General features: G+C 45.1%; 1 protein-coding gene across 8 annotated transcripts in view; it reads right to left on the bottom strand.

Moving 5' to 3' along the window:
- Positions 1-372: 372 nt before the first annotated feature.
- PTH2R (parathyroid hormone 2 receptor) overlaps positions 373-15,826 on the bottom strand; it is a 71,976-nt gene continuing 56,522 nt past the window's right edge. For 5 of the 8 annotated variants that reach the window (XM_044768273.2, XM_014836437.3, XM_044768272.2 and 2 more), the window contains 4 exons: positions 7,622-7,716; positions 3,665-3,803; positions 2,614-2,655; positions 373-1,585 (listed from right to left, as the gene is read on the bottom strand). In XM_044768273.2, coding sequence (XP_044624208.1) covers positions 1,190-1,585; positions 2,614-2,655; positions 3,665-3,803; positions 7,622-7,716 — 672 coding nt within the window. In that variant the 3' untranslated portion in view covers positions 373-1,189. Of the gene's footprint in view, positions 1,586-2,103; positions 2,144-2,613; positions 2,656-3,664; positions 3,804-7,621; positions 7,717-15,826 lie in introns of all 8 variants that reach the window. The other 3 variants (XM_070508501.1, XM_070508500.1, XM_070508499.1) reach the window with 3 other exon arrangements.

Genomic DNA, 15,826 nt, shown 5'->3' with positions numbered 1-15,826 from the left:
ATGGTGAGAGCACGGGGCTGGAAGGCAGTCAGTCTGTGTCTGGAGCCACACTGTCAGTGACCAGTGCGACCTTGCAAGTTACTCCACCTCTGTGAGTCACACTGTCATCTGTGAAAAGGACAACGGTAATAAGACTCACTGCATAAGTCTGTAGTGAGGATTAAAGGAGTTAATGCTCGTAAAAACTGAGCGGGATGCCAGGAACCTCACGTGCGCTCAACAAATGTTTCAGTGCTGCCACGTGCTGAAGCTTCAAGTTCAGTGAGCACTGGAGCGGCATGCTGATCTCGTAGATCTGGATAAGGGACATTTGGGTGGGTCTCAAAAACAGAGTGAGATGCTGAGAGAAAACTTTAAAAGTGACCCAAAATGTATTTTTAAAACAAGCTTTTTAATTTACCCCACATGCCATTTGGAATACAGTAATAACTCAAAGAAGAAAAGGCGCAAGTGCAGTGTGACTTACAGTCGACACAAATGATTGCAAACAGAATCAGTTCACAGACACCAGCTCACTGGCCGAGCAAACTCTGTGACGAGTCAAGGTTTACAAAGGAGTGAAGACCTGAGATTTGCTGGTCACAGAGGGACATTCAAGATGAGGAATATGTGCAATATTCTTGTTTGAGTACTTTTCCTTGTTCCTGGAAAGAAACGAGTTTGTCACAAGTTTACTATTTTATCAAAGTCCAGCCAACTTATTTTCCAGTGAGTACTTGCTCTTAGATCTTTAATCTTTCAAAGTACATTTTCAGACCCAACTGCTCCTATGAACAGGCAAAATGGGGCATTCAGGTGAGAAAGAGAAAAAGAGAATATTAATTTCTTAGAAGTAAAATGAACACATACTAAGTGAAATCTATCATACTTAGATATTTATGAGAGAAAACTAGAGGCAAGCAATTGAAATGTTTTCTACCCAAAAGTAGCAGAAAAATGAACACTCACAGAGCAGGTCCCACACATCAATTTAGAAGAGAATGTGATGCCAAAATAAGGTAATAAACTACTCCACTGACACTTCTCCTTCTGTGCCTTTAGTATTTATAGGAGCCAGTTCATGGGACCTGACGCCTCTGTGAAGGAACTCTTCACCCCTGAATGTCCAGCTCCGGGGATGGAGCAGAGGAATGCCACCAAGCTCCTCTCACAGCCAGGTGGACCAGCGTTTTAAAGCCGCAGGTGCTGATTACAGAACTTCCTCTGTTTCTCCTTTGCTGCCTCCAGTGTCTGGGCTAAACTCCAGTGGCCTGGAAGGCTCCTCCCTCGTGGTCTCACCCGTCCGCCTCCCATTCCCTTCCACAGTCTCCTCTTGGATCGAGTGTGGCAGGCAGTCCTGCTCCGATCCACTCCAGACATAGCCGGGCAAAGTCACGTGGCTGTCAGGCTGTGTACAGACCACCTTGGTCACTCTGCCCGAGAGGAGCACCATGCGGGCGCTGGCCCCCATCTGTGACTGGCTGCTGGTGCTGGGAGTCACGGTGGTGAGCAGGGAGCCGCACCTGTGGCCGCTGCAGGCAGGCGTCCTTTTCCAGGCCAGAGAGAGATTCCACCGACTCCACAACTTCTTCACCTCGGACTGAACCTAAACCGCAAGAACCACATTGTGCATCAGAAACCATTAGGGACACCCTGCAGCCTTGTGTGGCGGGTGTCTGCCCTCCAGTGACGGTAATAATAACTGAGGTTCCTCTGTGTGCTGGGGATTTGACATATGTATTCTCCCTCAACCTCAAAAAGTCATTGAGATAGGTGTTATCACTGGAGATGAGCAACCTGAGGCTTAGAGAGAGGGAAAAGGACTTGTCTGAGATTAGAATTTTGATGGAAGGTGAAATGCAGCCAATAGAAATATCTGGCTTGACTCCGGGTTAGAGGAGAAAGAGAGATAAATGTGCCAGCCATGGCCGAGGAATGGAGTGGACGGTGTTCACTGGAAAGGTACTGGCACCGTCACTCTGCAGAGTGTACCGAAGGAGACGATGGGAAGATTGCACACTGAAAAGCAGGCACTGCAGCTGTGTCCTTGAGAGTGTGAGGCTCATCTCCATTCTTGGGACCATTCGATTCTACTGCTATTGCACCTTCCAGAAGACAGCTTACCTGGAAGTTCCAGGACAGGTCCCTGGTAAGCTGATGTCACCTAACAGAACAGTAGGTTACTTCTCCTGAGCCAACACCTAAATTAACTGAAATTGTCCCGTCACCATCCTGTAGTTTAAAAAATGTCAAAACGTTCTAAAGGATTTGTCCCAGGGAAGCCTGTATTTGAGTCTCTTATAGAACTTGAAATCCAATATAAGTTTAAGCACCAACTGGAATATGAAATTCACTGTCCTTCCAAGCATCAATTTGCATCCCAACAAGTTGTTTTCTGGTATTAAGGTTTGCAACTGAATTGACATTTAAAAGTGCTGGAAGGGAAGACCTGAGCTTATGCACATTAATTATTGCTTCTCAAAATAACTTATGATTGAAATACCTCCCTTCTCCCTGCCCATCCTGCCCTCTGACTGCTGGGGATCCTGAAGAGATTCAGGTCACATGGTGATGACCATTTAGAAGCTTCCTCGGAGCTGGACTTGGGGGCTGTCCAGGTGCCTTCAAACCTACCTCTCCATTGCAGTAGCAGTAGATGATGGACACAAAGAAGCCCTGGAGAACAAAAGAGGTGTTAGCACGCTGACAGTTCATGAAGATGCCCCCACAAACATGTCTGGGGTCAGTGATGCACAAATTGAAAAACTGGGTTTTTAAAAAAATTCCTTGAGGGGCTGGCCCCATGGCCAAGTGGTTAAGTTCGAGCATTCCGCTGCAGGCGGCCCAGTGTTTCGTTGGTTCGAATCCTGGGTGCGGTCGGCACTGCTCATCAAACCACGCTGAGGCAGCGTCCCAAAGGCCACAACTAGAGGGACCCACAACGAAGAATATACAACTATGTACTGGGGAGCTTTGGGGAGAAAAAGGAAAAAAATAAAATCTTTGGGGCTGGCCCCGTGGCCGAGTGGTTAAGTCCGCGCGCTCCGTTGTAGGCGGCCCAGTGTTTCGTTGGTTCGAATCCTGGGCGCGGACATGGCACTGCTCATCAAACCACGCTGAGGCGGCGTCCCACATGCCACAACTAGAAGGACCCACAACGAAGAATATACAACTACGTACCGGGGGGGCTTTGGGGAGATAAAGGAAAAAATAAAATCTTTAAAAAAAAAAATTCCTTGAGAAAATTATGCAAATTATTCTCTTCTAATGTTCTCAAATTCTTAAGTTGAAAGATTTGAGGTCTTTTCTTGGTGTCAGCTGGACCAAACAAGTAACTGAATAAAACGCTGCAAGATTCACAGATTTCTATTCTATTGGTCTCATTTATGTTGCCACTGAAGAATCATGGAATATTTCCTAGTTGGTAACAGACATTTATCCACTGTGAAATGCCAGAAACTATAGACATAGAGTATTATATGGTAAAAATACAGAGAAACTTTTTCCATTCATTCAAAAATAATTATTGAGCGATCACAGTGCTAGCTGCTCAGCATGACAGGGATAAACGACACAAGAAAAGACAAGGCAGACGAGGTTCCCGCACCCCTGGGGCTGACCTTCAGAAGAAAGACAGATGGATAAAACACAAACAAACAGCCACATGGGAAAAGGTGCCCTCTACCTGAAAGGAGTTGAAGAAGAGCTCACAGTGCATCCGCACCTCCCAGCCGCGCCCTGCGAAGGAGTGGGGCAGGCACACAAACACGATGTAGTGTACCCCGAAGACCAGCACCAGGACCAGCGTCGACTTGGCGAGTTTCCTGGAAGAGGATGGCGAGTGCTGTCAGTCAACTCAGAGGGCCTTTCAGAAGAGGTGGCTGGAAGGAAGCGAGCTCAGCAGACCCCCAGGGCCAGCGTACCCCATCCCCCTGGATCCCACCATCACCTGCTGTTCTTCCTCCCTCGGCTTCCCGTCACTTTAACACTAAATCCAGTTGTTTCTTCTCACTTCCCACCCCTAAGACTCTCTAATCTGATTTCTACTCTTTTTGCTTAAAGGATACCATTTCATAAAGTTGGGAAATGCCTTTTTTTTCTGTCTTAAGTCTTCCTTGGCACCCACATTTGGGGCTTGAAGAGCCTCACCTCCACCCACGTCAACTGCCTTGACCCGCACATGCAGGTTTCTGGCCGGCTTGTTCATTTTTCTGTCAACTACTCCCTCCCTGTCCCTTATATCTGGGTCTCCATCTATCATTTTATACTTTAAGAGCTACATGTGGCCAGTGCCCCTGGCCTTCTCTAAATCGTCTCTGTCAAACATTCTATCTCAAATTGTCTGTAGCTTTAGGTTTTGTCTTTTTTTGCAAGCTAAGCAATTTGACTTTATTTCCCTTAACTGCCTCTTCACATGCATTTTCTTGTGTATTTGGAGGAATCGCAGGTTTTCCAATAGATGGGTTGACTCAACCAAGCCCCCAGTGACCCTACCTCTTGGTACTTACGTTCTTGTTAATTCTGTCCCCTGAGTGAGGCAAGACCTGGGACTTGCTTCAAGCCAACAAATTACAGCCAAGATGATGGGATGTCACTCTGACTGTTTCATAAGATTGTAACTTTCCTCTTACCAGCAGTTTCTCCCTTGTTTGGCTCAATGAGGCAAGGTGCCATTTTGTGAGCTGCCCTACCAAGAGGCCCAGGTGTCAAGGAGAGGGATGTCTGGCCAACAGCCAGCAAGAAGCTGAATCCTGTCAATGATCTCGTGAGCTCAGACCTGGATTCTTCCCCAGTCCAACCTTAGGATGAGACAGCAGCCCTGACAGAATCTCAGTTGCAGCCTGATGAGAGACCCTGAAGCTGAGGACCCACAAGGCTGGGCCCAGGTTCCTGACCTGCAGAAATTGTGAAATAGCAAGTGTGCTGTTTTCAGCCACTAAGTTTGTAGTAATTCATTTTGCAGCAATAGACAGCTGGTACACCCAAGCACATCACTTTCTGTTTTGTTTTTTGTACTTCTTATCCAAGAAAGGCCAAATCTGGCTTCTTCTTTCTTATTTCTCAAATATTCCTCTTGCTCTACAAATCATTTATGTCCTGGTAACCTCAAACAATTGTAACCCTCTTTCCTCCAGCTATTTTTATTTATTTACATACTTACTTTTCTTCTTAGAAATAGGCTGTGTAGGTGAGTAGAGGTCAGACTGGACTCAGACTAAAGAGAACAGGATTCAGGTTCTACCTGTGCGATCTTGATTCCTTTTCTTATCTCTGAAGTGAGGGCATGGAGCTCAGAGGTCCTTGGGAGCTGTGACGATCTGAGGCTTTGCCGGGATTTTTTCCACATACGCCCACTGCCCTGTCATAACTCCCTTTCAGCTCCTCCAGGAGCGGGGCGCCCCACGGAATCATGTTGAAACGCAGGATCGGGAGCTGCTCGTCCGCCCCCCTCATCCCTCTGCCTCTTTCAGCTCCCGCTAGTGCCCAGGCTGCTGCTCCTCCTGCTCAGGGCCATCTGCACTGCCTCATGCCCGCGGTTTACCTGGGAATCTGTGCACTTTCTCCACGCTGTTCGCAGTCTTCAACATGAGACCTTGAGTTACCACCATCTGCTCGATTTGAAAGTTCTATCTTAAGTGTGTTTCATTCACTGATTGTGTTAGTTTATTTCAATTTTAAACCACTTTATCAACTGAGGCTATTGTGCACATTTAGAAGTCTTTCTGTGTGTGCACACGCTCTCCCGGGGAGGTTACCTCAGCCCTGAGATGCGTGTTCAGTCTCTCAGAGAGCGGGATGCACAGAAAGGTGTTCAAACCCTGTTTGAGATGCCACCATTTGGAAATATATCTATTTTTTCATTGTTTTATTTTAGCAAGAATATTTGGACATTTGTTTGACAAAGGTAACAACCAAATGAAATACAAGTTTAGGTACAAAAATAAGTGGGTGTAAATTTAAATACTCAATTAAGCCTAAGAGAGAAACATCACTGGGTCAGAGACACAGATTACATTCTTCTAAGTCTCTTTATTTAAAAAGTGAGAGGCTATTTAAGCTTAATAATCTAAGGCATCAGAAACTGAACACTGAACTGAATTCCCAAAATCACCACCAAGTGAGTTCCCCATTTTTCCCTCTAAAAAGAAATACTGAGTCATTTTCTACCACATTTCTATCTGTAGCTTCACTGTGGGTGTTATTAAAAATATTAAATATGTTCCAGCTACACAAAAAATGTATTTGGCTGAAAATACTTCCCCTGAGTACGATTAGTCTAGACCCTGTTCCAATTAATCACTTTAAACTTAAAAAACTCTTGGGTACCAGATTATTTAAAATTTATTCTGAATTCTGAATAGCAACAATTTCAATCCTGGATAAATGGTTCTCTTCAATTATTCTGAGAAATAATCCCCCATGAATGAACTCAAAATACTGTCTATTCTATTTTTTAAGATAATCCACCCTTTGTTCTCTCCAGAGTTTCTCAAATCTCTTGGGCAACTTTTTACTGAAAGTGCAAGTGGACGTCACTCAGAACTGTAGAAATAATTCGCTTTTAGTCAGAACTAGAGAGAGAAGCAGCTTTCGAACACCACTGCACTTTTTCTCCTTATGAAGATGAAAGGCTGTTGACCTTTTCCACTGTTCTTCCATCCTTTGGCCTTTGTCTTCACCAGGGACGGGACACGAGACAAGCTGTACAGGGCAGCACGGGCCCTTTGCTGTAAGCTCCTGTGCATGGTTCATATGAGAATAGCACCTCCTAAAGACACTGAAAGTAACCGGAGCCGGCAGCTGCTGGTGTTCACACCATGCAGCCCGCTCTAGACTCCAGTCCACACCTGCAGTCTTTCCTGCCCGACAATAAATGCTGCCTAAACGGCGGAGGGAATGATTCAGCAAAGCATGTAGAGAAAAACGCGTGAGAGAGAGACCGAAACACTGACCACGATTTCTCCCTTCCTGTGTCCGAGACAGCATTTCATTGCGAGCAAGGGAAGAAAGAAATAGTTACCTTTTGGGGATTACAGACTAATCCACCTCTGCCTGATCACGGGATGTATGTGTCCATTGGACAGAGGCCCTGTTATTCAAAATTTCCAAAATAATTATTGGGAGAAATGGACACACTCTTAAGATAATCTGACAATGATCATAAACACTCAATTTGCCCTTTTCTTCAGGGAAGACTGAACAATGGCCCTTCCTCAAGCAGCACATTGGAAAGTTCTTAAAAATGTATATTTGGTAAGTGCCAGTTTGATGGAAATATTGGAAACACAGCAAATCCTCTTACTTCATTTTTTCAGTTATGACATATTTTAAGAACGCAGATAAAATCATCCGCCAAGATCATCAACAAGAGATTTTCTGGGAGGTCACATAGTTTACAGGAAAATCCCAATATACTAAGAACAGATAAAAAAATAGAATTTAAGTATATTGGGAAGACTTTGGGTTATTTATATTTCCCTAAAATATATATACTTTTCTAGCAAATCACACAACTGAACCAAAAAAAAAATACACATTCATAAATTTATCTCTGAGAGATGTTTCAGACCAATCAATATCTGTTCTTTGCTCTAAACGGTAGCCAGAATATTTCCTCTGGCGGATGCCCGTGAGGGATTACCTGTACTGCTTTCTCGTGTCGTGCCCGACGGCATTGGTCTCCCAGATTTTGGTGGCCAGAACTCTAACTGTATTCAGAAACAGAATAAAATTCAGCTGAAAGAGAAAGTAACATTACAAAGAATTATTAGATTAGTCTGCAAGATGTTTATACAAATTTACGTAAATTGACCTTCTTTATATTCAAAGACTGAAAAGCAACCATTCCATAAATATGAATGAGGAAATCTGAGACAAGATATTGGAAAGCTCATGATTCTCCATGTGTCCACATGAAAACACAAAGAAATAAAACATTTCAACAGCAGCAGAAACTCTAACCCAGAGGACGCTCTGCCAGAATCCCTGGGGATTTCCAACCAAAGTTCAGATGGAGCTCTCCACCAGACTGGCCAGATAAAGGACACAGTTACTGCATAAATATAACCAACTGCCCTTTTGACATGAATTCCTACCTTCTGTCTCTATTTTAGGGAGAGAAATAGTAGAATTGTTTTGGGGATGTTGATTCTCTTATGACATGTGATAAGCACTGGGGGAAGTGAAAAGACTTATTTAAAAAGGCAAGTAAGATCCTGTACAAGAAGAGGCCTCCACTGTAGGCAATTAAGTTAAATTTGAGATGTTACAGGTGTGGGCACCACCAGAGACAATCAAGTTCTGGCTTTAAAAAGGGGGTAAGGTGTTGGAGGACAAGCCCTTCATGCCTGAGGACCCCAAGGATCAGCGAAGAGATCCAAAACAAAGAAGAGGGAAAGGTCTCCAGGTCTGGGGTCATAAGGAGGTGGCAGCCTGAACCCCTTGGGTCCCTTCATCCAGGGAGATGTCTCAGTCCAGAAAGTGCCAGGAGTAATGGAAATGTGGATTGCCAAGAGCAGGCTTGTGTCCAGGCCAGAGCAATGGTCAAAAGAGAGGACCCATCAAATCTGCGTTCTGGGGGTAACGTCTTGCAGGGCCGTCAGTCATTCTGGAATTTGGAGAATTTTGTTTGCTGAGTGACTCATGTGCCCCACTCCCCAGTCTAGGTGACCATCTGCATCAGCCCTTAACCTCCACCACCTTCTTTGCCATCCTACCACTGACTACCCTGTAAGCACCTCTCACCAATTTCTCAGCTTTCTAGAGCCCCACACCCTAGAGGAAGGATGGAGGTGCGCTGTGAGCTGGTGGAAGAAGGACGTTTGCAGGCAAAGAGCTGCCATTTATTGAGCACCCTCTAGCTTAAATGCTCCCATGAATATGGGACAGGCATTTTTATTACGTCCATTTATTATGGATGAAGAAACTCCAGCTCAAAGAGATTAACTGATTTGACCTAAGCTTCCAAGCTATCAGCCGGAATTTGTGCCAGGTCTATGTGAGTCTGTATCATGAATTCCTAACCACTATCTTATACCTTTTCTTCAGGATAAAAAGATGCAAAACATGGGGCTGGCCCGGTGGCCCAGTGGTTAAGTTCGCGCACTCTGCTGCAGGTGGCCCAGTGTTTCGTTGGTTCGAATCCTGGGCACAGACATGGCACTGCTCATCAAACCACGCTGAGGCAGCATCCCACATGCCACAACTAGAAAGGACCCACAACGAAGAATACACAACTATGTACCGGGGGGCTTTGGGGAGAAAAAGGAAAAAAAAAAATCTTTAAAAGACGCAAAACATGTGACTGCGGGTTTCCATTCCTCCTCACCCACTACAACACCTGACTCAGAGACACAGAACATTCTTCAATAAGAAGGCGAGAAGCTGCTCATCCATCACATGAGTGCTACTTTTAGAACGGCCAAAATTATTTCATGCCCCGTTAGTTCCTCTCTCCCTAAGACTACAGCGCCGGCAGTACGATGCAGCTGGGAGTAAAATAGTGGAAGTGATGCTGCCTAACTACTGTGTGAAGGACGAAGTGGCAGGAGCTGAAGCTGGCAGAGCCGTGGAAGCCATGCCAGCTGGGGCTTGTCACTTGTCATTCCCTATTCTTGGAAATGGAAGAATTAGAGACGGCCTCAGATGGGCCAACCTTAAGCTCCATCCATATTAAAATCCCATGATCAGAGACTCTGTCCTCGAGTCGAGCACACTGAATAAATACTGCAAAAACCCAGAAATTTGACCAAAGGAGACACACACCAATCAATCCATGAGTTTGATAACTGAAGTGATACATTTAAGGACAACGAAGTGAATTTACAGAAAGAATTAAGAATTAAGAAAAGCTAAGATAGAATAGAATTTGCTGCCTTAAAAGATAGTAAACAAAATAACACACACCCCCATACAGATACACACAAAAATAGTCAGGCAAAATTCCAAATAATTATTCAGAGCAATTTAAGAAAGGATAGAGTATAGGTTAATTAGAAACTAAGTTACTGACTACTTACTCTTCTAAGTGTTCTGCATGGATTGACTCTTGGTCATCACAGCAGCTCTACAAGACGGGCATGTTACTGTCCCCATTGTAGAGATGAGGACTCGGACTGGCAGCAAACACAGATTACCCGTGGTCAGTGAGTGGCGGAGCCCTCTGAGGCCCACGCAGCCTGAATGCTCAATGCAGACCCTTAACCACTGTGCTATCCTGCCCATAAAATAGAGTCGAGTTAACAGCAGCTTGAAATCGAGACAGAAAGTTTTTAAAGAGCAGGGTGGATTAGGAAAAGATTGTGAAAAATCTAAAATACAACCAAGCTTTAAAATCAATATTAGAAACAGCAAATAGTAGATCTAACAGAGCAGGAAAATAGATTTAGCAGTTTAGAAGATACTTGAAGAATCTTCTCAAATGCAGGGATAAAGAACAAAGACTTAGTGATGAGGGGGGACATGCTTATGTGGAGGGCATGGAATGGAGAGTCATCAGGCAGATCATCTCTCTGAAGAAAAGATAAGGATAAGGGTGGCCTAGTGGTTAGGTGTGGCGTGCTCTGCCTCGGTGGCCTCGGTTTGGTTTCCAGGTGCAGACCTACACCACTTGTCAGTGGCCATGCTGTGGTGGCGTCCTACGTACAAAACAGAGGAAGATTGGCACAGGTGTTAGCTCAGGGCAACTCTTCCTCAGCAAAAAGAGGAAGATGGACAATGGATGTTAGCTCAGGACAAATCTTCCTCAGCAAAAAAGAAGAACAAATCAAGAAAGACAAAAAAGAAAAAAATTCCTACTCTAAAGAAAGATGTGAATCAGAAGAAGAAAAAATGACTATGTCCTGGGCAAATGGAATGAAGAACAATGCTGAGATGAAGCCTCTTCAAAATGAACCACAGGTGAAGTGGAACAAAGGATGAAATTCCCGCCCTGAAGCCTGGCTCCTCAGTGCTCCGGGACGTGCCCAGAGTCCGCCCTGCGGGATGGTTCCCCTGCCCTCTGCTCTCCCCGCTTGGGCAGCTCATCCTCACACTCAGGCTGAGGGCCACCCTTTCCCAGAAGCTGTTGCCAACAGCCCACGTGGTCACATCTGAACGTCTGCCTCACCAGCATGCTGACGCTTGAGGAGAAGCTGGTGTCAGCCTCCTCACCAACCACCCTGCCTCCTGGGCACCTGCAGCCATCCTGGTGTTTAGTCGAGAGTTGTGAACAAGTGATTGAAGGGGACGTGCACTCTGAACCCCACTAACACTCTGGTAAATCACCATACCCGCCTCGGTGTAGTCTTCACTTATAGCCATCTATCACAAAGACACCATCAGAGAGAGAAGTCAGAACGTATGTACAGGAAAGTCCACTCTATTTACCGCACAATTTTCATCTGTGCCTTTGGATACGTGCTGGGGAGGGGTGCCTTCTCCCTGGTCCTGGGGTGATTTTTCCGTCCAGGAGGCAGCTCAACGGACATGCCCTTCTGTCCTCCCACCTCCCACACCCTGTGCGTCCCTGAAGGAGGACTGAAGTATTTGCTGAGTTTGTGTGACTCAGCCCATCCTCCCCTGTCCTGGGCGCTTGCAGCGAGCACTTTCTCTGAGGCATCTCTGGGGTTGGGAGCCCGCCCCTCGCAGCCTGTGCCGTGTGGGCAGATCCTGCCTAATTGTGGGGCTCTCAGCAGACCCCCTGTGCTCGTAGACCCAAGACCACAGCCCCCAGCCCAGCCTCCAGCAGCTCTAAGGGCTTTGTTTGGTTCTCTCTCTTCCTTTGTTTCACAGTTCGGCTCTTTGGAATCTGAGCAGCACAGCGGCATGTCAAAGAGGGACGTATTCATTCCCCAGACACTCTGAGTACACACACTTCTCCCATACACTGGCTGTTTTTCAACATCATGAACATAGGAAATATTTTTCTTTGTTTATATGTATATTGATACCAAATATTCAGCATTTAAACGATAGATAATAAACTTGTTAATCTACAACTATTATAATTTGATTATCTGTATTATAGGTATGAAGACAAAATATGCAGGTCACTTTTTGTCACTTAGAATTCGATTTACAACTTAGGGACAGCATCTCCGGTAAGGGGCGGAACTTTAACTTTACTTGAAGTTCTATTTCTGACTCATTTAGAAGAGGAAAAGAATTCTGGAGTGCAGATTTTCTTCTGGGGAAAAATCAATGTGGTATTTGCAATTCTGTCAAAGATTAGAGATTAAATTTCATCCATTTTACTTAAAATTCGTCCCTTTCCAGGCCCCCTGCTTTTGGTGATGGAGCCTCCTTAACTCCAACTAGGGGAATATGAGTCACAACTCAACAGCAGCTGATATCGTGTCCTGGTTTATTCCCTTCTCTTCACATTTTATCAAGGACAGCAGATATGATATTTTTAAAACGTACCACTTAAAATTTTTCCTGAAGCCTTTATTAGAAGTGCAGTCTTGTTCCTTCTCCCAGAATGCCCTGGGATGTCCTTTGACAGGTATGTGGAACAAAACACTTACCAGGGAAAACACAGAAAACCTGCAGCTCTCCGTTCAGGGTGCTCGACGCCCCAGGCAGCTCCTCAGGAGCCACCGCTCGGTTAGTCATGCAAATCAGAGCGTGATTCTCGGGGAGCAAGCCCACCGCAAACACCACAGGCTGCGGGTAGAGGCAGCCATCGGTTCCTAGCTTGAATACACAGTGGCGCTGGAGCCACGAGAAGCATCTAAAGCAAGTAAATAGCCCAGTAAAAGTGACCAAAAGAGAAGGAGGACCGCTCCTGCCCGTGTTTTCCTGAAATCCCTCCACGTCTGTAGCGCAGACCACAAGCCCCTCCCGTTCCATCAGGTCCCTGCAGGTTCGTGAGCGGCCCCAACTCTGCGATGGTGTCCTCAGACTAACGTCGGCCAGAGACCCCCATGCCTCCCAACTTGAAAGTTCTTTGATTCTGTGGCTTATTTTTGAGGAGTTACCAGAAGATGAACTGCTGCCGAAAAACAAGAAGTCCATAAATTCCAGCGCCTCGGGGGGTGGCAGCCCGACTCCCAGCCCCTGCTGCGGTGGTAGGTCTGGGCTGCTTTGAGACTGAGTTTGGACGATCTATGCCATCACTCCCTTGGCATAAACACTGCTTAGATGGAGGTACTGTGAGAAAAGTGAATCGGAAAGAAATTTCTATCCTTCCAACATAAATGATATATCATTAAATTGGTTATACATTCACTTTTTTATTGCCGCCTTTTACCCTTCCTTGGGTCTTTTTACAGAAAGTTCTCCTTATCGCACATTCACACGTCAGTTCAGCTAAGATAAAGCAACACATTGCACAGGGAGAGATTTTGAGGCTTTACGGTGTCTCCAAGGAGTGGATTTATACGAATGGAATATGTGGGAGTGACTCTCATCAAAACAGGAAAGAGCCATGGCTTGCTGTCACGTTGCCCCCGGCCACGGGATGCTGCCACACTGGCGTCCCTTTGTGCCTCAGCTCAGCACCAGCATTGCTCATGCTGGTTCCACTTTCAGCACAGCTCTTTAACACCGATATCTTTCTTTGGGAGCCTGCGCCAAGAGTACGGCATCTCCGTTAGAAATCTGGGGACCTTCAGAATATCGTGATCCATATCAGAGTCAATTGGATAGGACTACGTACTTAAAAGTGAATCATTACTCTCTCTTAGACAGATATCCAGGCATCCAAACCAGTCCATCCCCTGGGCGCCTCCAGAGTTTCCTTTTCAAAACCCAGTCTAATCAGATCGCTACACTGATAAAAGTCCTTCAGTGTCTCACCAAAATTTTAAGGAAAATTCCAATGTCCTTAAGCACAGAATACGAGTCCAATCATGACACAACTGCCATTCAACTTTCCGGTCTGATCTCCTGCGTTTTCCACCCATCGTTCCAGCCACAGAAAGCATTCCTACCTTTAAAGTCAGATCACAGGAAACATAACTAGCCCCCCACAGCCACGTGGACTCTCAGTGGTCGCCCCGGTCAGGCCTCCTGCAGTGACTCCAACTTCACTGTTGAAGGGATGTGCCTAGTTCAGTGTTCTCGAACGCCTCAGGACGCAACCTCCACAATTTTGCCACGGCAATATTCACCTGCTATTACTTTCTTAATACCTTTCTTCAACAATCTACTTCTATCAAATTATTAAAATGTAAAATCTATATTATTACCATAAGTGGAAAACCAGTAGAAGCTGCTATAAACAAGAAGCAAATGTAAAAATAAATACAACGAAAACAAATCATATGAAATTTTATCTAGATTGGGTTGCCGACAGAAAAAAGACACCACTCATGTTAGGTTCGTGTTAAAGACCAGAACCAAAATGAGACCCTCTCCTTGATGTGTTCAGAGGGGTCAGAAAGGGATCAATGTTCTCAAATAAGGCTCATGTGACTTAACAACCTTGCACGCATCACCTAAATGCTCTCATGCGCCAGCACACCTGCCCCACCTTGGGAAACACTGACCTAGCTTAACTCCTATCACCACCAACAGTGGAAACTGTGCCATCTGAAGCCACTGCCTGGGCTTGACTCCAGGACAGCACTTTCTGAATGTGTAACAGTAGGCAAGTTAGATAACCTTTCTTGGACTGGAACCGAGAGTAATGAAAACATCCATCTCAAGGTTGTTTGAGGGTTAATGTAAAAAGCGTTCTGAGACACTCCTGAAGCAAAAAGGCACTCAAAAATACTTATTCATCAAAAGATGGATCTGTCAAGGGACAAAAAAAAAAGACTTTTTGGTAAAGATGAGACCGAGCAGGGGCTGGAGAGACAGTTTGATCGCTTATCAGTGGATGACGGATGGAAGGATGGGTGGACGGAGAAGACTAACACAGGACGGAGGAAACAAGTAAGTGAAGATCCATACTACAGAGTTCCTCTTTTTCTTCTCCCTAACCCATCAATTCAAGATTTCAGATTTCTGCCAGTGCCCGACCTCTCTCCACCCCATGTTACTGCCATCTTGGAGGCCGTCTCATGCATGCTCACGAGGAGGTCCTCAGTTTCCCAGCCTGTGTTCTTACATCTGTGGGTTTGTCTCTTCTCAGCTGTCATGGCCTCTCTTGGCTGACACCAGTGCAAGTGCAGGCCCTGCGTCCCGAGGGCAGTGCCCGCTCGGTCAGGACTCATCACATCTGCGAGCTCCTCCTAGACCGTGCTGCCCTGCCTGCAGCCCCTCCTGCTCTTCAGGCCAAGCGTCCTATTCCTTAGGTGGCTCTGGAAGGCCCAAGACCAAAAAGGGCTGTGTGTTCTGTTGCCGATTAGGAAATATCCCTCTCACATTTTGACGTTATACAGAAGGATTTAAAAATCATCCTCAAATCAGCATCAAGATGTTGCAGGTGAATAATATGTTGCTATATTTGAAAACATTTATTTGCAGAACAAAAATTAATGTTTCCTAATGACTCTAGTTCTCTTAAACATTATTTTCACACACGTGACGAAAACAGCAGTGCTATAATTTTAGATTCTATGATTCCAAAATCAAATGGTTCCTTCCCAATTTGCGCTGAAGTCTGCGATTCTCTCTAAAACCTGATTCTCTTGATATGACTTCAAATCAGAACCCATGAATGTTCATCCTTTACAAATTCCTTTATTCTCTTAAATTCAGTTTGCTTCATATATTGCCTAGAATCTGACCATGTTTTATCAGATTTTGCTCCTAGACACACAAAAATCCAATTAATAAAATCTACACCATTATAATATCCAAAGCCAGAATTAAGTGAGGAATCCAACTTATATTTAAAATTCTTGGCAAATAAACTTAGCCTATATGGAACATATCTATTTACATAAAATGGTGCTACATGTAACGCAAGACAAAAAAA

The sequence above is a fragment of the Equus asinus genome, chromosome 4 (genome assembly GCF_041296235.1).
Source record: "Equus asinus isolate D_3611 breed Donkey chromosome 4, EquAss-T2T_v2, whole genome shotgun sequence".
NCBI lineage: Eukaryota > Metazoa > Chordata > Mammalia > Perissodactyla > Equidae > Equus > Equus asinus.
This window is presented reverse-complemented; position numbering and strand designations above follow the sequence as displayed.